This window comes from Phocoena phocoena, chromosome 7 (assembly GCF_963924675.1).
Source record: "Phocoena phocoena chromosome 7, mPhoPho1.1, whole genome shotgun sequence".
In the NCBI taxonomy this organism is placed as follows: Eukaryota; Metazoa; Chordata; class Mammalia; order Artiodactyla; family Phocoenidae; genus Phocoena; species Phocoena phocoena.
The window spans coordinates 6,155,980-6,178,827 of record NC_089225.1 but is presented as its reverse complement, the minus strand read 5'-3'; the positions used below and the strand labels follow the sequence as shown (position 1 = coordinate 6,178,827).

Sequence of the window (22,848 nt, the reverse complement as noted above, 5' to 3'; positions counted from 1 at the left end):
AAGCAAATCCAAGATATCATAACATTCCGTCCATAAACATTACATATTTATATCTTTAAGGAAGACCTCCAAAAGATAAGGTCTCTCTTGTTAATGTAAACAACAATATGTAACAATAATCCCTTAATATCATCAAATACACAGTGTTCAAATTTCCCTAATTATCCTTTAAATCTCTTAATCTATAACAGTTCCCCCTTCTTCTTTTTCTTTTTTCTTGTCACTTATTTGTTGGGGAAATAAAAGTTATTTGTCCTGTAGACTTTGCTATGGGCTGGATTTTGCTGATTGCATCCGCATGGAATTTTAACATGCCCCTCTGTACCCTGTATTTCCCATAAACTGGTGGATCTAGAGACTTAACTGATTCGATTTCACTTTCTTTGGCAAGACTGCTTCACAGTTGGTGCCATGCACGTCCTGTTGGTCACACCAGGGGGCTCCTAAGGTCTGGCTGCCTCTCTCTCTGTCTGTGGAGACCAAGAGGTGGGCACAGGTGCGACCCACCTGTCTGTGCCCATCCCTGGGCAGGGCCACACATCACTAGAGTCACCTTGTAGAATAAGAGTTCACCTCAAGTTTCCTGGTGTCTCAATATTTTTAAATTTCAGTCTCAAACAGAATAAAATTGTATCTAGTTTATAAAATTTAATATATATACTGCTAACTCAAAGGAATCCAACACTTTTTCAGTTCATGACATAATTTCATATTTAACTCTACATATTTTTACAGCACTCGCACTAAAGTTATTCCGTCATCACGCTTTATATACTCAAACAAATATGGTATGTGAAATTGATACTATTTCTATTTTATTTAAGGATTACTTTGCAGAATGACCAACTAAAGAGGGGAAGAAAGATTTATGGTATATATTCGTAGGAAAGTGATTTGAGGGTAAGGATTATGTAAAGAGACTTGTGGAATTGAGACTAAGAGGTCTCAAGCATGAAGGCACGAGAGAATGTTATAAAATTGTGTTTTTTTACTAGCGACCAGCAGGTGGCATGAGCTGAGCAACAGAACATTGGAAGGCTCCTAGGCACCCGAGGCATTCAGTCAGAGCCTTATGTCAGCACCAACAGCTGGATCCCATTTCCAGTTTGGATATTTAAAATAAGACTATGAAGATAAAAATATGATTTTGTCTAGAGAATGTCCATTTACATATTTATTTTTCCTTGAAATAAAAATGTTCTAAAGTTACACTGTTTTCCACAGTGTTTGTTTAATTCATTTTTCTCAATGTAGGCAATGAAATTTCACGTGCTCAGATTTTCAATTCTTATACATCTGCTGAGTACTTAGATTCGGTTAGAAAATCTGATGATTCTTGACTTCCCCAGGTGTTTTATTTCTTATTGATTATTTCTTTCAAACCAAAAAACGAATATTCAACTTCTTTAGGAGCTATGACTAGAAAAAGAAATATTAGTTTGGAGAAAAAAATAAGAATATGGTCCTTTTAATTCGGAGCCCTGCTGCAGGACCTAAATCTGGGGCTTGGTGTCACCTGGGTGTTTTCTTCCCGTAATTATGGTATTAGAGAGGCATTTCTTTTTTTTTTTTTTCTAATTTATTTTATTGTAGTTCATTTACAGTGTTGTGATAATTTCTGCTATGTAACAAAGTGATTCAGTTATACATATATACATTCTTTTTCATATTCTTTTCCATTATGGTTTATCACAGGATATTGAATATAGTTCCCTGTGCTATAGAGCTAATTCCGAACTCCCAATCCTTCCCTCCCTCACCTCTCCTCCCCCCTGGCAACCACAGGTCTGTTCTACAGAGGTCTCTTAATGTTTCCTCTTCAAATTAAAAACAAGAAGTTGGAATTGTATCCTAACAGGCAGTCCCGGATGCAGTATTAGAGAAGGTATATTCAAGCACTGAATCTATATGTATGCCAACATTTCCTGGCCCAAATGCAGAGGAGACTATGGGTAAGTGAATAGTGAGTCCAAGGGTAAGACACCATATGAGAATTCAGTGCCACTGGCTTCGCAACAGCTGTTTCTCCAAAAAAAAAAAAAAAAAAAGAAAGAAAAGGCAACTCTGGTATGCAAAAGTAAAGCAATCTTCTCACATTACTTTGCATAAAGATTTCAAAGCCTCCCAGAAACTAGGAGGCCAATTTATAACCAAGGCAGCCCCCAGAAGGGATCCTTTTCTCCCCCACCATCATCCGTGGCCCACGAACACCTGGTGTGTGTCGGTCTGGCAGCTGGGTGAAAACGCCAGGCTCACTTTCTGTTAACAAAACGCACGTGGATGGGCTCCTCTGGCATCAGAAGCCCATGGGTTTTTGCATGAACAGTTTTAGTCCATGGAGATATTTTGATCTCAAAACGTTGAAGCAACTAAGAAAAGAAAGAGAGAGAAGGACTTCAAAATTGGGAAGCAGAAAATTCACAGCACTGCTGGAGTGCCCATACTCCTGTGACAGCCCCAGCTGCAGGGAGCCGAGGGAACGAGAGATGTGGGAAACAGGGCATCAGGTCCTATACAGGAGCCCAGCATGCCCACTGAGCAACAAGGCCCATGGGACAAAGATACGCAATCAGAATTTAAACTGAGCAGGACCCTGTGGGGCTCCTGGGCACAAAAACCTTTCCATGTCCCCATTTCTTGCTTGGAGGAAACAAGCAAGAAGTCATACGACTTCCTTGACCTTCCCTGAGTTCCAAAGAGAGGACTCGAGCAGTTACTAATTAGGGAAGGGAGGGGATGCAGAAACAAGGGAGGGGCAGTCAAGAAACAACAGTGCAGGCTTGGGGCTGGGTTCTGGTTCCTCCTCAAGGAATATACGTTACGGTATCTTTGAGCACTTCTGCAGAACTAAGGTCCCCCCACCAGGTGGAGGATGGTAACTTCAAGATGAGCACAAGATTCCTGGAGCCCCGCCCAGTTACCTCACCACCAACCAATCAGCCCTGCAGCCCTTAACCCAAATTTTGCCTGTAAAAGCTTCTCCCCACAAACCATCAAGGAGTTCGGGGTTTGGGGGGCATAAGCCACCCATGCCCTTGCTTGGCCCTGCAATAAACCTTTCTCTGCTTGAAACTCAGACATGTTGGTTTGTTTGGCCTCACTGCACGTCGGGCACGTGAACTTTGTTCAGTAACAGAGGTTCAAATGACTTACACTTTATTAGCTAGTTCAGAGTTCTAACTGTATTACTTCCGCTGTAGGTCTAGAAAAAGAAGGGATCAAAGGAGCAAGGAGGAAAGAGGAACAAAGTGAAATTCCAGGGTTCCTGCTGGTTTGGAGTCTGCAGCCACTTCAGTGGTGGTGCGGACACAGCAGGGGCACAGCCGTCAGACTTTATCCATTACTGTCTTTAATTTAAATATTCTTCATTTGCACCTTTGATTCCATTTCTCACTTCTGCAGTTCAAAAGGAGAAGCAGCCCTACCTCTCAGGGTGAAACTGGGACGTTTTAAAGAACGCTTAAGTATCTGTCAGCCTCAAGCACTAATCTCCCAAAAGGCAACCTGCTCTAAGGACCTCTGTCAAAACTACATTGGTTCCTGGAGGGGAGGCAGGGCCTTGCTCAAGGGCCGGTGGGGACAGTGCAGGGTAGCAGACCAGCCATTCATCCCTCCCATGCTCCAACCTCCTAAGAGAGCATCAGTGCTGGAGAACCTATATTGTCACATGGGATGCAAACACCCCAGCCCACCCTGACTCTCCAGCCTGGTCTCCCAGGTAAAGCAGCAAGACCCACTGATGGGTCCTCTGGGTGAGTTGGGGCTCCGGGGGTGGAGGTCAGGCAGGGAGCAGGGCTGCACTGAAGACACACGCTAAAATCATTACTTTGTCATTGTTAGAGAGCCAAGCTGAATGACCTGTATTTAGGCAGCTCTAGAACATTCTGGCATCGAGATGCCTTCACCTCAACATCTAATCTCTGACCCTTTGTTCTGACCTCACAGGACTGCTCGCGCATTCCCACGTGGCAGAGGAAAGAATCACACACAGGTCTCCTCACTCCATGGCCAACATCCCACAGGGCCTTTTTCCTTTCTGAGTGGCAGTACATGCTCATTGAAAAATGAAAACTACACAGGAGATGTAAAAGCCAAAACACAAGGCCCCCCTTCCACCTCAAGTCTCCAGTTCCCAAGGAGCAAGGGTGTGTCCTCTAACCACTCTCCATGCAATATGAATGTCTTGTTCCTGATTTCAAGGAAACACATTAATATTGCAGCATTAAAGCCAAACCTTCCCTTCCCATAGGCCACAGGCATAAGTCGCTGTTTTGTTGGGATAGACACTCTTTATTTGCTTAAGGAAAGCCCTTCCATTACAGGTGTGCTAAGAGAGTTTCTTCGTGAATGGGTGTTGAATTTTATCAATTATTTTGGGAGAGGGTCATAAAGTTTTTCTCCCTTAATTTGTCATTGTGGTGAATTCTGTCTTGAGGTGGGCCATCCTCGCATTCCTGAACAAACCTGATTTGGTGACGGTGCATTTCTGGTCCATACATTGCTGGATTTGGCTTGCCAATTTTTCATTTAAGGTATTTTTCATCTTTGTTCATAAATCAGATTGGCCTGTAGTTTTTCTTTCTTATTTTATCCATTCCGGGTTGTGACTCTCAAGGTTATACAAGTCTCATAAAAACAAGACTTCCTTTTTCTATTTTCTATTTGTGTAAGATGGTGATCACCCGTTCATTGGAGGTTTGATAAAACTTGCCAATAAAACTGTCTAGGTCTGGAACATTTGGTGGTAGATATTTTTACTACCGACTCAATGTATTCAAGGTCTGTTCTCTTTCTTTTGAGTCCATTTGGGTAATTTACACCTTTTCTAGTAAATTGTACATTTTATCTAAGTCTTCCGATGTATTGGTAAAAAAGCTGTTTGCAGTATTTTCATGATTTAAAAAAAAAATCAACTGCATTTGTAGCTATGTCTCCTTTCTCATTCCTAGTACTGTTTATTTGTGCCTTCTGTTTCTTTTTTTTTTCCTCTTGGCAATTACAAACAATGATGATCCCTCTCTATACTTGCACAAGTAGAAATGAGGGCTCTTGAAGCAAGAACTGTAGCAGGTACCCGTGTATGTTATAGTAGCAAACAAATAAAACCCCCATCACCACCACCAAACACCCAGTTTCTGACCCTTTTCCCACTCTACCACCTGTGCCCTCATGCCCTCAGCATCCGCTATGGTTGTCCAGGCCGTCAGACGCGGGAAGCATCCAGGAAGCAGTCAGCCCCCCCGAAAGGCTGCCTGGAAATGGCCTCTGCCCATCGGAGACATGGTTGTGGAACACACAGCAGCACTGATGGAGCCAGGACCTTCCCAAACACAGTCCCCATGAGCAGACACTGAGAGCAGGTGTGCAGACAACACAGACTCTGCTTAGACTATTTTTATTCCTCACACACCCAAAAGGCAGGTATTTGGCCCATTTTGTGGATGAGGAAACACGCTCAGCAGTGTCGGAACCACAAACTGGCAGAGCTGGGGTTGGAGTCCATCCTCCACACGGAGATGCCTCTCACCTTGGGCATGACTGGGCCTGGCCAGCGTCCATGGGGCCCACCGCTGCCCGGGACAGCTGCCCTGGAAGGGACACCTCTCGCCTGGGAGGACTGCAGCCACCCGTGTGTCCACAGAGGTGGGACAACCGAGGGACAGGCCGGCGCCTGCTTCTGCTGGTCTCACCAGGTCCCCGGAGCTTTCCCACCAGAGCCAGGTGGGCCCGGCTGGTGTCCTCCTCGCCCCCTTCCACACCCACCTCCCTGGCCATGGCCCCTCACCTCCTCCAGCCCTCCGAGCCTGCCTCCCATGCCCACAATCCCCCACAGGCCAGCCAGGCTTCCCCATCCCTTAGACTCTCTGATGCCATCGTCCATAAAGGTCCTAACCCCTGAGTGCTCTGCCCTGGGCTCTGCCGGCCTGCAGGAAACACCCCGGTGACATGAGGGGAAATGCAGGCAGGAGACAGGACACGTGCCTCGTGCCCTGCACCTGTCACGTGGCAACCGTGGCACGTGGCTCCAGCTCCCTGAGCCTCAGCTTCCTCATCGGTGAAATAGGGAGATGGGTCCCCAGGTCATCCCCTCATGCTTCCAAAGCCTGGAGTCATAGCTCCCGAAACTTGGACCTAGGTTTTCCATGGCAGGCTCCCCAAATCTGCAGGAAAGGCTAATGGATAGAATTTTCTCTACTGCGGGCTTTTCTTTCATGAAATTTCCTTCAGACATTATTTAGTTCCTGCCGCAGCCTGAGCTCAGATACTGGACAAGCGCAGAAGTAAACACTTGAGCATTTAGAGATTTGCATGGAAGGTATTCTCTCATCAAAACCAAGCCTTCCTGATGTTTCAAAACCCAAACAAGCTTGAGAGCCACCTCCCTGCTTAAAAGGCTGATTCACAGAAGACGAGGTGCTGAGGGGGCGGCAGGGGGTGAGCGTGACTTCCTTCATGGTGAAGGTGACAGTGACAAGCTCTGAAGGAAGGAGGCCTGGGAGACCGGGGCTTGAACAGCAGACACAGCCACCAGCAGAAGTAGAGATACCCCGTGCCCCACCACGTGCACTTCCTTAGACCACTGACATCAGAATCGCCCAGAGCCCTACCCCAGACCCACCAGGTGATTCTCTCTGTGGCCGGGGCCCAGGAACCTGATTTCGAGGGGCTCCTGGTGACGGGATGGTCCATAATGTTTGAGGGCCGCTTGCTGGACACCTTCCACTAGCCTTTCTGCAGAACCCCTGTGGGAGTGCTTGGGCTCCTGTAACCACCCACCCCTGCTACACACACACACACACACACACACACACACACACACACACACACACACACACATCCCAGTTCTGCCCATGTGACTCCAAGGAAGAAAGGAACAAGGCAGGTGGCCATGGGGCTAGAGGTGGCTACTGCAGGGGGAGGGGAGGCATTTTAACACATAAAAGAGATTTAACAGGAAGCTCTGAAAGTTTTCAAAATCTTGTTTCCTTGTTTTCACCTAAGTCTTGATCCAGCAACGGAGCCCAGTCACCTGGATGAAGCCCAGCCCGCAGGCCCTACCTGAATCACAAGGAGGTGTATCTCCAGTTCTGCAATCCTCCGCCCGATGCAGCTTCGAGCCCCGTAGCCGAAGGGGATGGACCCGAAATTGTCAACCCTGCGCAGGTTTCCTGGCCGCAGCCAGCGCTCAGGCCGGAACTCCTTGGCCCGAGGGAAGTTCTCATCCTCGTAGGAGGTGGCATAGTGGCAGAGGGCCAGCTGGGTCTGAGCAAACCGTTTTCACCAGAAAAGTAATAAAGAACTTAATCAAGGGAAAGCAGAGCAGAGCCATAGCCCCAGCTGGACCGACCCTCCAGAGATGCTTCGGGCCAGGAAGAGTCACGTAAGGGCCCAAGAGGCCATGCAGACCCGGGATGGCAGGTCCCCCTTCAATTCACACCCTACCCGGAATGAACATCAATGCAGCCACAGAGAAGGCAATTCAAGTCCTTCAGAAACTCTCCCTGGAGGGAACTGCTGCTTCCCTGGGGCCTCCAGCGGGGGGGTGGGGGTGGGGGTGGGGAGGGAGGGTTGAATAGGCCTGCGAGCTACAGAAATATCTGCCTTCGTTTCTGCCAGAGCAGCATCACACAATCCACATCTCCTTGCTCGTAAAGCCCCATCTTCATCGTAAAAATATAGGCAGAAGAAAAGGACATCTACAGATATTTGCTTAGGTACAGGGACACCCGAAACGTGGAAGCAAATTTCCAATCCAACCGCCCCTGCTCAGCCCAGCCCCGCCACGTCCGCCAAACTCACGCCTCTGGGAATCAGATACCCGCCAACAACCAGGTCTTCCTGGGTGACCCGGCCATTCCCCGGCAGCACAGGAAACAGCCTAGAAAGAGCCAACGGGGACAGGAAGGGAGCGGTGACTTTCAAAATATGTTACTAAACATTTAAAAGTCTGGATATATTGCCATTTTCATTTTTTAAAAAGTAACACGTGGTACAGTTTCAACCAGGAAATCTTGCAAGGATCTTCATGGGCTCCCTAGCTTTGCCCAGCGAGTATTCTGGGGCCTCACAGTCAAAAAAAATTTATAGAACACAAAGCAAAACCTTTAAAATGCTACTGTGCTCCCAAGAGGAATAATTCTTTTTTTTTTTTTAAATAAATTTATTTGTTGGCTGTGTTGGGTCTTTGTTGCAGCGCGTGGGCTTCTCATTGTGGTGACTTCTCTTGTTACGGAGCACGGGCTTTAGGCGCGCGGGCTTCAGTAGTTGTGGCACGCGGGCTCAGTTGCTCCGCGGCATGTGGGATTTTCCCCAACCAGGGATCGAACCAGTGTCCCCTGCATTGGCAGGCGGATTCTCAACCACTGCACCACCGGGCAAGTTCCAAGAGGAATAATGCTGAATTTCTGAAAGCTGTGCAAGCATGGGACCCCTTTATCAAGGAATAGTTCATAGGACTCAGGGCTCCAAGAAATAGATTCTGAGAAATGCTACATCAGTTTTTGGATTCTCCGGGAAGTGATCCTACGAAAACTCTGAATAAACTTTTTTTTTTTTTTTTTTTTGCCGTACGCGGGCCTCTCACTGCCGTGGCCCCTCCTGTTGTGGAGCACAGGCTCTGGACACACAGGCTCAGCGGCCATGGCTCACGGGCCCAGCCGCTCTGCGGTATGTGGGATCCTCCCGGACTGGGGCACGAACCCGAGTCCCCTGCATCGGCAGGCGGACTCTCAACCACTGCGCCACCAGGGAAGCCCAACTGAATAAATTTTAATTGACAAATACCAGTTAACACACAGCTGGCTTTTTTCTTTCTTTCTCTCTCTCTCTCTTCGTTTTTTTTTTTTTTTTTTTTTTTTTTTTGAGATTAAACAGCATGCTGAAGATGGAAGATGCAAGCCAGCTTGAAATATCATTATCGAGTCAGGTTTAAAAGCACTATTTTAGTGTGTACTCTGTGAATAACCTTTGCTCCGTGTCACGGCATTTCCTCCACAGAGGCATGCTGTGGTCACGATCCTGAGCCTCACAGGAGGAAGAACCTTCACGAGTCACCTAATCCCACCTCCCACCCAAGCCTGCCCAAGACCACCCGTATCCCTCACGCTCCGGAGTTTCCCAGGGTCAGTAAAGTCCTGTCCGGAAGTAAACAAGCCTCACTACTTGGTGTCTCCGCCTTGACTAGACATTCACACAAGGAGCGCAGTAAGCACGTCTAGTAACTGGCCACTCAGCCCAGAACATTTTCCTGACAGTCAGTCCTGTTCTGCTTTATCCCCAGAGGAACACACTGGGAAACAGTTGATGAAACAAATGTCTATTGTGAGTACAAAGTTCGAGGATGGCTCTAAAGATCTTTATGAAGAAATGAATATTTCTAACTGTAAAACAGAATAGCCTTTCTGCTGCTCTGTCGAGGGCAGAGAGGAAATAAAATGGTCATGAGTCCCTCCTTCCTAAACATTTCTGCCACCGAGGGTCGCTGGAGTATTGCTTTAGGACCCAGTTTTTAAGTCAAAAGCACATTCATTGCGATAAAAGAATCAAGAGACTTAACGGACACGGTTTTTGACATGAATTTTGGTGAGCCTTTTACCTCAAGGTTTCCTTAAGCAGAGCTCGGACCAGTGGGACTTTGGGGACGTCTGCAGCCGTGGGAACATGCCTTTCCCCCAAATTCCTCACTATCTCCCGGTACACGGTCTGCTGCACTTCCGGGTGCCTCGCGAGGAGATACACTGCCCAGGACAACGTGAACGACGTCTAATAAAGAAACCGGCAGACACAGGCACGTGGGTGAGTAAAATCAAGGATTTCAGGCGCAGGCAACATCGGACGTGAAGTCATGGGAGAATAAGCACAGGTGCAAAGCCACGCCCATGTAAGTCCATCGGAGCGTTTTATGTCTTACTGAAACAAAAGATGATCTCCCTTAACTCCTCCTGGAAAAAAACTGACAGAGATTTTTGTAAAGTAACATCAACGATGGGATTCAAGCGCTCTTTCAATGAAGAGCCACAGGAAAAATTATTTTGGAACTTTAAAAAATCATTGAAGAGCAATCTGCCTCTTCTTCCATGGAGTTTGAGAGCACGTAGGAACGCTGGTCAAGCCTGGAAGTTGTGCCTAGAACTTTCTTCGACCTTCTCTACAAGGGTCACCTGAGTTTTGCTAGAAAGGACCTGAGGCTGCCCATCAGCCCGAGAACTGCATCCTGCAGGCCCACGGCTGGGCAAGGGCTGCTCTGGTCGCCCTAATCTAGAAGAGATGGGGGAGAGGGGGATGGGAGGTGGTGGTCACAGGACTATTACTGGTCCATCATTGTTCCCATGCACTTATCAAGCAAAGCACCATATAAGGATTGAATGGCATTTGCATAAAGCAGCAGTATCATTGTTTATACCACTTCCTAAACTGAAGAATTACATTTCTGGTTATTGAGAATAAATAATTCTATTTTATACCCTAGATTCCAAGATTTTCACTAAAATCAATACTATTACCTATGTGACTGTAGTTTACTCTCTTGTAAACAAGGAAATTCCACAGTATAAGTGCCCTTTCTTTCATCTAAAAAAAATCTAACTTAAGTAGGCCATATTGATGTTATTTCCCTCTAATAGATATTATGTATTTTTAGAGGGCAAGCTGTCCTGTAATATACAATGCAACGTGCAAGTTCTTCCTTATAAATGAGAAGGAAATAATTTAGATGCTTCCTATGAAGAGAACAGAAAATTTCTATTAAAATCATATATTCATGGAAAAACCAAATGTGGTATAGCCATACAATGGAATACTGTCCAGTAATAAAAAAAGAATAAACTACTTTTACAGGCAACAAGATCCATGAATTTCAAAATCATTTTGCTGAGTGAAGGAAGTCAGACACAAAATACATACCGTATAATTCCATTTATATAAATTTCTAGAAAAATGCAAACTGATTTCTAGAAAACTGCAAACTGTTATGACACAGTGTCAGAAGGCGGTTGCCGGGGGCGGGGGCAGGGGTTATGGGAGGGATGGACTGAAATGGGGGTGAGGAACTTGCAGAGGTGGTAGCAACCTCCAGGATCTTAACTGCAGTGCTGGTTTCAAAAATGATTGCATCTGTGCTTCTCTGTATCAGTCAACAATCTGTACCGAATTGTACCGTTTAAATGGATGCAGTTCATCGTGCATAAATTATGCTGCAATGAAGTTGACTTTTTAAAATAACATTTTAGAAAATGAGCGTGAAGTTTCAAGATGTTCCCTTCACGTAGGAACGAGTCCTCTCTGCCCTCCGTCTCACGGTGATGCTCTTAGTTACCACCAGGGGGCAACAGTAGCATGCATCTGAATCCGCTTAGATACAAGGCCGTTCATTCCATCATTGCTTCTCCACTCAAGCAAACCCACACTGTCACATTGACACGGTTAATCAGAGCTTTCATCGCTTGCATTGTCCGCATTGACTCGTTTGTATTTAATTTATATACTTTTTGCTTTATTGTTGAAGATGATCCATAAGAATAATGACTTTATGTGAAGTTTTTTGCTTTTACATGTTTTAGTGACTTCATAATAAAAATGTCAACCGTGGTGTTTTTGTCTACCTCTAAAAAGGAGATTTGTGCTTTCCTCAAGTCCGGGAAGCACTCCTGTGAAGGAAAAACCTTGAGGGAAGCTTAGCTGTTTCATTTCCCCACCTGTTAAAAGAAGACAGTAACACCTACCTCAGAGGATTCTGTGTGAACAGAAGGGTGCTTACAGATGTGCGTTGGAGACACAGTAAATCACCAAATTTACTGTCTTAATCTTAATTATTTCACTCAACTGACTTTTCTTCCACCAATTACCAAAAGCCTGGCCTTTCTTTTTCTTATTCACCACTTTCTTTTAGCAAATTTTAAACTTTTTCTGTACATATACCCACAAATATACCATTTTTTATACTTGAGTAAATGTATCAGATTATACATAAGTTTTTGGAAGGAACTTGGCTTCCACACCCCTGTACCAGCCCCGCCCCAGCCCAGGAACCCATGTTAACCGTCCAGGGTGCAGGCTCCATACTTTCCTCCACGTTCAGCGATCAGCGATACACACGTGCACGTGGACAGATGGGACAGGGCCACTGTTTTACTAATGGGAACACAGGATATACATGCTTTTCTGCATCTTCATTTCTCACTTAGTAATAGGGTATGGAATTCCCTCCAAATCAATGGGCAATGCTTTGTTTCATTCTGATATTGAGCCCTCGTTGGTCATAGTGTATTATTCATCTGCTACACTAACTGAATCTATTCACTAGGATTTAAAATTGATATATGTACGTATTCATAAGTCAAACTGCTTAGTAAACTTTTCTTTCTTTAGCTGTCTTTAGCAGGTTTTGAAGTTATGCCGACTTTATCAAATGAACTGGGAAGTTCTCCATAGCCCGGAATATTTTGAATGATAAGTAAGAGGGTTTTTAATGTCTGTGCCCTTTTCATTTCTTTTTTGTTTTTTAAGATTTTTTTGATGTGGGCTATTTTTAAAGTCTTTATTGAATTTGTTACACTCCTGCTTCTGTTTTATGTTTTGGATTTTTGGTCGCAAGGCACGGGGATCTTAGCTCCTCGACCAGGGATCGAGCCCGCACCCGCTGCACTGAAAGGCGAAGTCTTAATCACTGGACCGCCAGGGAAGTCCCTTCATTTCTGATATTATGAAACATTGGAGAAATGTTTGCAAATCAGGAATTATTTTAAACTTTAAAACATATTGCTACTTTGTGTGTGTGGTAATAGAATTGGGCTATGTTATTTACAGAATTCATCGTGCACCTTTATTTATATTAAAGAAAAGAAAAAAGGTCGAGTTTTCTCCTGGAGACCCTCAGCAGTGAAGCAGACATTCAGCTAGTACAAACAAGCATGGTCCTCTTAAAGTATCTGCCATCTGTCAGATTCCTCGGAAAGGCCCCCAGCTTTAACTGTGCTCTGCTGAGAAGAAAGGAAAGCTGAGAGCTCACCGTGTCCACGCCAGCCAGCAGCATCTCAGTCATGTTGGCATAGATTTCCTCCCGTGTCAGTTCCTGGCTGAGGAAGAGGTACGTGAGCAGGCCCCCTCTCGCTCTCTCTCCTCGGTCCATTTGGCACTGTATGTCCCTCAGCTTGTTGTCAACGTGAATTTGGCCTGTTTGAAAACAGTGTTTCTTTTGAAAGAAGTTTTGGTTAAGAATCGCCTCTTCAGGGCTTCCCTGGTGGCACAGTGGTTAAGAATCCACCCGACAATGCAGGGGACACTAGTTCGAGCCCTGGTCCGGGAAGATCCCACATGCCGCGGAGCAACTAAGCCCGTGCACCACAACTACTGAGCCTGCGCTCTAGAGCCTGTGAGCCACAACTATGGAGCCCGCATGCCACAACTACTGAGCCCGCATGCCACAACTACTGAGCCCACGTGCCACAACTATTGAGCCCGCGTGCCTAGAGCCTATGCTCCACAACAAGAGAAGCCACCACAAGGAGAAGCCTGTGCACCGCAACAAAGAGTAGCCCCCATTCGCCACAACTAGAGAAAGACCCAATGCAGCCAAAAATAATAAATAAATTAAATAAATAAATTTATTATTTTTTTTAAGTGAGAAATCTGTCACATTACTTGTGGTCACAACCCACGTGCTTTTTGCTCATTCGAGAAACCAATATAAAAGTTCTTGAGTCAAAATAGCACGTAACTCCATTGGGGAATCCCCTACAGTAATACCCACTGCCTGTGTGAGTGTTAGATACACAACTAGGAGGAAAGTCAGGTCCATCTGATTCTACAAAAGGTGCCCTGACTCTTCTCTTACTGAATTTGAAGAGTTCATCCCAGGACCTGCAGAATTCCCGCCAGGGTTTGGGGATGAGCGGGCGGAGCCACCTAGGGATGGCACCGGCGTACATGGACGTCTTGAACGTGCAGAACATGAGCTCCAGGGCCTCGATGTAGTCCATCGTCGCCTGCGGGACGCTGTTCTCCAGGCAGCCCAGACGACTCTCGTAAAGAATGGTGGCCACTCCTGCGCGGGAGAGAGGTTACAACCCTTCTTCTTCTCCTTCTAGATCATTCACAGCATCAATATACTATATCTGGCCATAAATGTAACTTTCAAAAGTGGTCCAGGGACTTCCCTGGCGGTCCAGTGGTTAGGACTCCTCGCTTCCACTGCAGGGGGCCTGGGTTCCATCCCTGGTCGGGGAACTAAGATCCCACAAGCCTCGCGGTGCAGCCAAAATAAATTAAAAAAAGAAGTGATCCAGGTGCCTACCCCTGAGGTTTTCTCTACCAGGTCCTGACCCCCAGGGCGCTGTGGGTTCAATGCTGATAAACCCTCTGCCTCAGTGCGCCCTCAGCTTAACAGTCTGTTCAAGACCCACAAGGCAAAACTCCCAACCTTTCAGCCAGTTGCCCAACTTTGGGGAGTTGAAAGGTGGCTCCTCCCGGCCACACTTCGGGGAGCCCCAGGACGAGCTAAGGGGGCAGAGGAAAGGGCCTCTGTGAACCAGGGATGGGGAGGATTTTTCAGTGTGTTTACAACTCACTTCTCTGTTGATTTTGTTACTATTTGTAAAGAGCATTAATACCAGAACTTTAAAAAGTTAACTTAAATTTGAAGCAACTTTTTTTTTTTTAATGGGAAATCTGGACTTCCCTGGTGGTCCAGTGGTTAAGACTCCGTGCTTCCACTGCAGGGGGCACGGGTTCCATCCCTGGTCAGGGAAGTTCCACATGGCACGCGCAAGGCAGCCATAAGTAAATAAATAAAAACAAAAGTGGGAAAGCTAACAGAATTCTCCAAAAACCCAGGTACAGAAAAAATGTTTGGTATGCTATCGATTTTTTTATAAGTAAAAAGAATATCCCTTGAAGAAGCTGGTGACCTAGCTGGGTCAGGAGAGAAGGAGACTTTTCCATGAGTACTTTTTGGGTTTGATTTTTGCACCATGGGAATGTGCTACCCATCTAACATGGATTTTGAACGTTAGAATGATTGTGGTACATGCCCTCTAGACTCCTGTTGCTTTTAAAACTATGCTAAAACAAAATGTGTAGTAATCAGGAGCGTGGCTCTTGAGTTAGAGAGACGTCAATTTGAAACTAAGTTTCTGCCACTAAAAATGGGGGTTAGTTTTTCAGTTCCCCCATTTGTAAAACAGTGTCAGTCAACCTGGTTCCATTTAGAGCACTGTGACAATGACATGTACGTATGTATAGGGCTTAGCACGTTGTCTGGGACACAGGAGATGCTCAATGGGTGATAAGAACCATATTTTGGTAAAATGTCAACTCTTCCATCTTCCCCACCTCCTGAGTTCACCTACCTTCCATTGAATATTTGAAGAAAAGGTCATTGATGTTGGTCACAGTCTCCCCATCTTCTGCCTGGCTCTTGAGGAAGTAGATTCTTTTAATTAAATCAGCAATAACTTGGTTGATTTCTCCTGCAAAAATGGCCACATCTTTCGGTCTCAGAATTCTTTGTCTCAATACACTTCTCATCTTGAGCCACTGTTCACCCTCCCTAGAATAAAGTGAATTCCAAATAATCTTACTTATAGTGATATTCTAGGAAGGAATTCAGAGTATCTCTGCAAAAATTTCCCAGCAATAAAGAGTCAACAAGATCTGCCAGCCCAAATGGGGTGAAGACAGGACAGACACTGCAAAGTGAGGGGAGTGATGGTATCACTCCCCAGTTCATGTGTAAGGACATGTATATCAAAAGAGCCAAAAATAGAATTTCTAAACCAAAGGGATTTGGACCAGGGGATCTGCAGATGCTCTGTTTTCTCCTCCCTACCTGAGGCTGTACCGATTCACTCTCGGAAGACACAAAGGTGTATAATAACCATAGTCTGTTATAAGGTAGGAACGTCATCACATGGCGATCAATGCTGAAGTTCGTAGCCCCTCCTGGAGGTCTCCTAAAACAGCTCACCACCCTCACCCCTGTCCACAGATGGGCTCTGTGAGCTTCAGCCCCCTCAGTGGTCACCGAAAGGACACCTAAAGCCACAAAGTGTTCCTCGAAAAATGGCTCCTCTCCATCACTCGGCTAGTGGGTTCCCCACCTTGTCCCTGCCACCAAATCTCTTCCCAGAGGGTTTTAGGAGATTTGGGGAGATCACACGTGAGGCTCTTTTGATACTATTCCACTGGGAGTTCTGTGCTTTATTAATAGCTGTCTTTAGGAGCCCAGCGTTCAGGGAGGCGGAGCGTCCCTGGGCTCCCCGCTCCTGCTCATGTCTCAGCCTGGCCTCACATACTCACGCGGAGATGAGCCCGGTGGATCTGCCCCGTAAGTCTCGGTACTCCTGCCAGGACCCCATGTTGGCTCTCTGGGGCGCGGCCCCCTCTGCCCGGAGCACCTGAGCCACCAGGTCTCGGTCTGCAACAGATACTACAAACTGAGGACCAAAGTGAGACTTGAAGATTTTTCCATATTCCCGTGTGTGTTTCTGCTGCAAAACCATGGAGAAATCAAAAAAGGAAAAAAATACACAGATATGATATACCTTTGACACGGACATTCCTGGATGTTAGGGGAGCAGAAAACTGGGGCAGAGGGAAGCTCTGCATTATGCAGAACTGAATCAGAGCGGCCACTTTACTTACGGTTACCAAGGGGGAAAGGAGGGGGCAGAGATTAAACTGAGAGATTGGGATTGACGTATACACACTAGATAACTAATAAGGACCTACTGCCTAGCACAGGGAGCTCTACTCAGTACTCTGTAATGAGCTACATGGGAACAGAATCTAAAAAAGAGTGGATGTATGTATATGTATAACTGATTCACTTCGCTGTACAGCAGAAACTAACCCTACTCCAATAAATATTAATTAAAACAAAAAAAGAGTGGTTGCTTTAAGTATTCCTGAGGTAAACGTATTTTCACATCATTAATCATATTCATAGAAGTTTTCTTAGTTCTTTAAAGATGTGTGTTTAAAAAAACCTTAGCTGTGTGAAGCAATGTGAGAGGAATGTGGATGTAGATGAACTGCAGGGTCTTGACTGTCCTGAGTCAAACAGGGTCTGCCTGCCCCTTTCATTCAGACACTCAGCAGCCGCCCAGCCTGCCCTGTGAAGAAAGCTCCCTGCAGGAAATCTGTAATAAACCTGTAAAAATGCCCCCAGCAGAAAAATGAAAGAAAAGGCACCCAGATTGGAAAGGGAGAAGTAAAGCTGTCTCTATTCACATGTGACGTGATCTGGCGTGTAGAAAATTCTAAGATATCTGCTAAAAAACATGTTCAGTAAGCTTGCCGGATATAAGATCAATACACAAAATTCAATTGTATTTCCACACACTAGCAATGAACAATCCAAAAATAAAATTAAGAAAGCAACTCCATTTACAATAGCATCATAAAGAATAAAATACTTGGGAACACATTTAATAAAATAAGTGTAAAACTTACACTCTGAAAACTGCAAAAGATCATTGAAAGAAATTAAAGACCTACATAAACGGAATTTATTTATTCCATGTCAATGGAATGGAAGACTTAATATTATTAAGATGGCGATACTTCTCAAGCTGATCCATAAATTCAACATAATCCCTGTCAGAATTCCAGTGATTCAGAACCGCAAAAACAATCCTAAAAAAGAAGAACAAAGTTGAAGGACTCACAGTTCCCTATTTCAAAGGTTACTATAAAAGTGATGAAGACAGTGTGCTACTGGCATAAGGATGGACATCTAAATCATTGGAATAGAATTGAGACCCCAGAAATAAACCCATACATCTAAGGTCAATGGATTTTCAAAAAGGGTGCCAAGACAATTAAATGGGAAAGAATAGCCTCTTTAACAAAAGATGCTGGGAAAATTGGATAGCCACAGACAAAAAATAATTTGTACCCTTATCTCACACCACATACAAAAACTACCTCAAAGTGGACCAAAGACTAAATGCAAGAGCTAAAACCACAAAACTCTTGGACGAAAACATAGGGGTAAATATTCATGACCTTGGATTTGGCAATGGCGTCTTAAGATATGATACCAAAAGAACAAGCAACAAAAGAAAAAAACAGATGATTGGACATCATCAAAATTTTTAAATGTGCGTAATGTCAAAGGACATTACAAAGAAAGTGAAAGACAATCCCTAGAATGGAGAAAATATTTGCAAAGTACATATTTGATAAGAGATTTATGTCTAGAATATATAAAAAAACTATTACAAAACCCAACAGTAAAAAACAACAAATAACCCAATTAAAAACTGGGCAATTATTTGAATGGACATTTCTCCAAAGAAGATATCAAAATGTCTAATAAGCTCATGAAAAGAAGCTCAATGTCATTAGTCGTTAGGGAAATGCAAATCAAAACCACAATGAGATACCACTTCCCACATACTAGGGTGCTTATAATCAAAAGGACAGGTAATAATAACAAGTGTTGGCAAGGATGTGGAGAAATCAAAACCCTCTTGCACTGTTGCTGGAATATAAAATAGTGCAGCCACTTTAGAACAGTCTAGCAATTCCTCAAAAGGTTAAATACGGAGTTACTATTTGACACAGCAATTTCACGCCTAGATATATACCCAAAGAAATGAAAACATAACAGCCAAAAGGTAGAAACAATCCAAATGTCTATCAACTGATGAATAAGTAAACAAAATGTGGTCTATCCACACACTGGAATATTATTTGTTCATAAACAGGAATGAGGTACTAATACATGTTACAACATGGGTGAACTTGAAACATTATGCTTAGTGAAAGAAGCCAGACAAAAAAGACCACACATTATATGATTCCATTTATATGAAATGTCCAGAATAGGCCAATCTATAAAGACAGAAAGTAAATTATTAGTGGTTGCTTAAGGCTGGGGGAATGAGAGGGTTGGGGAGTGATTGCTAAAGAATACAATATGGGGTTTCTTTTTAAGGTTATGAAAATGTTCTATAATTGATTGTGGTGATGGTTGTATACTTTAAGTGGGAGAATTGTATGATATGTGAATTATATCTCAATGAAGTTGTTACCAAAAAAAGAAATCACAATAAATGTAAATGGGTTAAATAGTCCAGTTAAATAATTAAAGAAGGAAGGAGAGAAAGTACCCTCCAGCATGGCTCAGCATGACATAGGCATGGGGACTTCCCTGGCAGTCCAGTGGTTAAGAATCCATGCTTCCAATGCAGGGGGCGTGGGTTAGATCCCTGATCAGGGAACTAATAACCCGCATGCTGTGTGGTGTGGTCAAAAAAAAAAAAAGCATGACATAGGCAGGGCTAAGCATGGGGGAAATGACTACATCCCTCTTTGGCATCTGCCAACATTTCTTATCACCCCAACTCCCAACCACGGAAATGGCGGGCCAGAGGGTCTGTCATCTCTCCACTCTTCTGCTCTCAGGTAGAAGCTGTTTGCTTCTTTGTGGACCTAGTTGAAGTCCCGCTGCCTGGAGATGAAGACACTCAGACTCAACTGGGATGTGTCAGGTGCCAAGGGATCACTCTGCCTAACAAACAGGTGACCTCAAAAGGGTATTTCTCCAGGTCTCTGATAGGATGACTGTTACCGGAACTACTGGGAGATGGGCCACTCCTCGGGCACATCCAGCTACTGAATGGGCACAATCAGACAAGGGAGCCACTGACCAAGGGGCAAAAAGAACGAGATGAAGGACACAGGTAGTTTACGGCCCTTTTTGGTGGAGGGCCAAGGAATGATACAGTCAGCCACAGACTCAGTTTGTGTAGCCAGCTGGAGCACAGACTCTGGAGTTGGAATCTCAGCTCACAGTTTACTAGCTGGGTGACCTTGGGAAGTTAGGTTCCACTGTGTCTCAGTTTCCTCACCTGCAAAATGGAGAAATAATAGAGATTACCTCACATGGAGGACTTAAAATTGTGCCTGGCACATGAAAAGAGTTCCAGAACTGTTCGTTCTTCTTATGCATTGGTTATCATTACAGCTTACAAAGCCCTTCCACAGCCCTGATCACACGACCTCACAATAACCCGTGAGATGGATGAGGATGGTTAGACTCCTGCACAGAGGGGGAAACCGTGGTCCAGAGAGAACTGATTGGCCAAGATTCCACAGGTGCTTGTAAAGGGCTGCTATGTAACGCAGGACCCTCCTGCTCTGTCATACCTGGCGACCTTGATCACTGCATCTGCTCTGCCACTAACCAGCTATGTGACTGTGGGCAGGTCACTCAGCCGACACTTTGGGGCCTTTTCCACATGTAAAGTGAAAGACCTGGACCCTATAGATGAATCCCTTGTGAGACAGCATTCTGTGATCACAAGTTGAGTGAAAGGAAACTGGACTTGAGGTGACAGAATAATTCTCTTCCTCCTTAGAAATGCCTTAGGGGTGACCTGGAGAGCTCGGGGAGAGGGTTTTACCAAAACAACCAGCTCTAGTAAACAACCAATGCTCCAGTCTACAGCAACCTGTATTGAACTTGTCAATAAATAAATAACCATTTTTTTTTTACCGTATTTGAAAACTATCATCTTGATACCTTATGTTCAGATTCCACGTGGAACAGAAAAAAATCATTTTTGACCCCCAGAAACATGTTTGGGGAGAAATCGTGTAGAGTCCATGTGGGGCACGGAGAGGAGGGGCCAACTGGAATTTCAGTCAAATTAAGATTGTTCCTCTTGCCCCACTGTTTTTGGTTTTGTTTTTCTATCAATGAAGTAAGTTTCTGCTTCTCCAGCTGTAGCTGTGGCCTCTGCACCATCATGTAGGTTAAGGTTTGAGGGAATGAATGTATGAACGAATGACCAGACCAAAACCCAGGTGGGTGGTTACAAAAAGCTTCCTCTGAGAAGTTTCTGAAGGTTGAAGGGTAAGCTCTGAACAAAAAGAAGTGAGTAGTGGGGAAGGAGGGTGTTCTTGGACGAGGTCAAAAGGCCCAGGTCCCAGAAATCACAGCGGGTGCTGTGGTGGGAGCCCTGAGAAAATGACGGAGGCAAGCAGCGAGCAGCTACCATAGGAAATGGGAGCGAATGGATTTGACGACGCTGAAAGGTGGGGATCACCTTGCAATGAAAGACGCGATTTGAGGTGGGCACGGGAAGGGCAAAACGCAGGGTCAAGGTGAGCCACCGTACAACGAGCGGGCTCCCAACACTCCGACGGGGTTGCTGGACCGGTTGGGTTCTTCCTAAGTCCCTGCCCAGACCTGGCTTGACGCCGAGGTTCACGAACTTTCGTTTGTCTTCCCATCACTTAGAGATCACGTAACTCGGAGCCTCCGAACCCCTCGCTGTTATTTTTAGGTTGTTGTGTTTTCTTTCAATTATAAAACACAAACAAAAAGGACTAGGAACATACGCAACCTGTCCTCGGCCGCGTAAAGACCCGCAGGGCTTGTCACCCACCGCGGGAGAGACGCTGCTCACGGGCCTCCCTCGGGACGGTCCCGGGAGGCCGGGCGGCGGCTCTCGGCGCCCCGACTCCGCAGGCCAGCCCGCCGGAGCGTACGGCGCATGGGGGGCGCAGCGGCTCCAGGGCGGCCCCTGCCCGCGACCCCCTCCTCCGGCGCCCCTCCCCGGTGCCTCCTCGGGCCCCTCCCCGGCGCTCCCTCCCTGGAATCCTCCCCGGCGCTCCCTCCCTGGAATCCCTCCCCGGTTTCCTCTCCCCGGGTCCCCTCCCCGGCGCTCCCTCCCGGGTTTCCTCTCCCCGGATCCCCTCCCCGGCGCTCCCTCCCTGGTTTCCTCTCCCGGGTCCCCTCTCCGGAGCTCCCTCCCCAGGATCCTCTCCCGGGTCCCCTCTCCGGCGCTCCCTCCCCAGGATCCTGTCCCGGGTCCCCTCCCCGGCGCTCCTCCCCAGGATCCTGTCCCGGGTCCCCTCCCCTGCGCTCCCTCCCCGGTTTCCTCTCCCCGGATCCCCTCCCCGGCGCTGCCTCCTGGGGTTCCCTTGCTGGCGTCCTTCCCGGGATCCTCTCCCCGGTTCCCCTTCCCGGCGCTCCCTCCCCGGGCCTCGTCCCCGGCGCCTTCCCGCCGGAGCGAGCCCCCTCGCGCTCCCGGTCTCCCGCGCGCAGCTACCTGGATCTCGTGGATGCGGCTGAAGCCGTCCTTCCAGAAGAGCTCCACCAGGTTGGCGAGGGTCCGGGGCCCCGGCATGGCGGCGAGGCTCCGGGGTCCCTCTGCCCGGCCCCCGGCCCGCGGCGCCCCCGGCCGCCCGACTCCTTTGTCCTCGGCCCGCGCCCTCGCCGGGAGCCTGGCGTCCGTGGGCCGAGGCTGCCAAGGGCCCCGCTCGGGCGCCGGGCTCAGACGGGCTTTGAGGATCCGCGCCAGCAGAGCCATTGCGATCCTCTGCGTTGGCTGGTTTGAGCAGTTTTTTGTTTCGAGGTCCGCCCTTCGCTCTTTGCTTGGTTTTAACTTGTTCGAGCAGAGCTCCTGCGAACTCTTACGGCCTGGGCATCAGTTTACACAGACGGTTATTAAACGCTCCCTCCCCTAAGGCTGGGGAAAAGGGGGTGGTCTGTGATTAGACTGCCAGAGAAATAAAGCGATTATTATTTTTTCTTCACATCAGATTAATTAAGCGTTCTTTGAAACCAAAAAGTTGGAACCCCACTTCCAAGCATGGCCAAAAAAAAAAAAAGAAAGAAAGAAAAGCCTACTGGGATATTTTAAATTATTTCCCTCCTTAAAAATTACTATAGAGGGTTTACGGAAGAACGCTAATTTGCCCTTTTTGTATTTTAAAAACACTTCTTTGTGATTTCGAGTTATACAATTATAATTCAATCACAAAATGAGAACAAAAATGTTAGATGACCTTGCAGTAGTTCACAGTATTGTAAAATGACCACATTATTATTTTAGC

At 46.2% G+C, this 22,848-nt stretch overlaps 1 protein-coding gene across 1 annotated transcript; it reads right to left on the bottom strand.

Moving 5' to 3' along the window:
- Positions 1 to 2,252: 2,252 nt before the first annotated feature.
- CYP27C1 (cytochrome P450 family 27 subfamily C member 1) lies at positions 2,253 to 22,322 on the bottom strand. The gene is made up of 9 exons (XM_065881078.1): positions 22,062 to 22,322; positions 16,294 to 16,484; positions 15,345 to 15,544; positions 13,832 to 14,041; positions 13,007 to 13,170; positions 9,596 to 9,762; positions 7,801 to 7,879; positions 7,060 to 7,263; positions 2,253 to 2,369 (listed from the first exon to the last, which is right to left on the bottom strand). The coding sequence occupies exons 1-9, from the start codon at positions 22,320 to 22,322 to the stop codon at positions 2,253 to 2,255; spliced, it is 1,593 nt and encodes a 530-aa protein (XP_065737150.1).
- Between the last annotated feature and the right edge of the window lie 526 nt (positions 22,323 to 22,848).

What these genes read in the sequence shown, in the direction of transcription:
- CYP27C1 (XM_065881078.1), bottom strand. Translation starts at nt 22,322, where the DNA reads ATGGCTCTGCTGGCGCGGATCCTCAAAGCCCGTCTGAGCCCGGCGCCC. An exon ending in TCCACCGGGCTCATCTCCGC is followed by an intron (nt 15,545 to 16,293) that starts GTGAGTATGTGA and finishes ACTTTATTCTAG; the next exon opens with GGAGGGTGAACAGTGGCTCA. An exon ending in CTTCAAATATTCAATGGAAG is followed by an intron (nt 14,042 to 15,344) that starts GTAGGTGAACTC and finishes TCTCCCGCGCAG; the next exon opens with GAGTGGCCACCATTCTTTAC.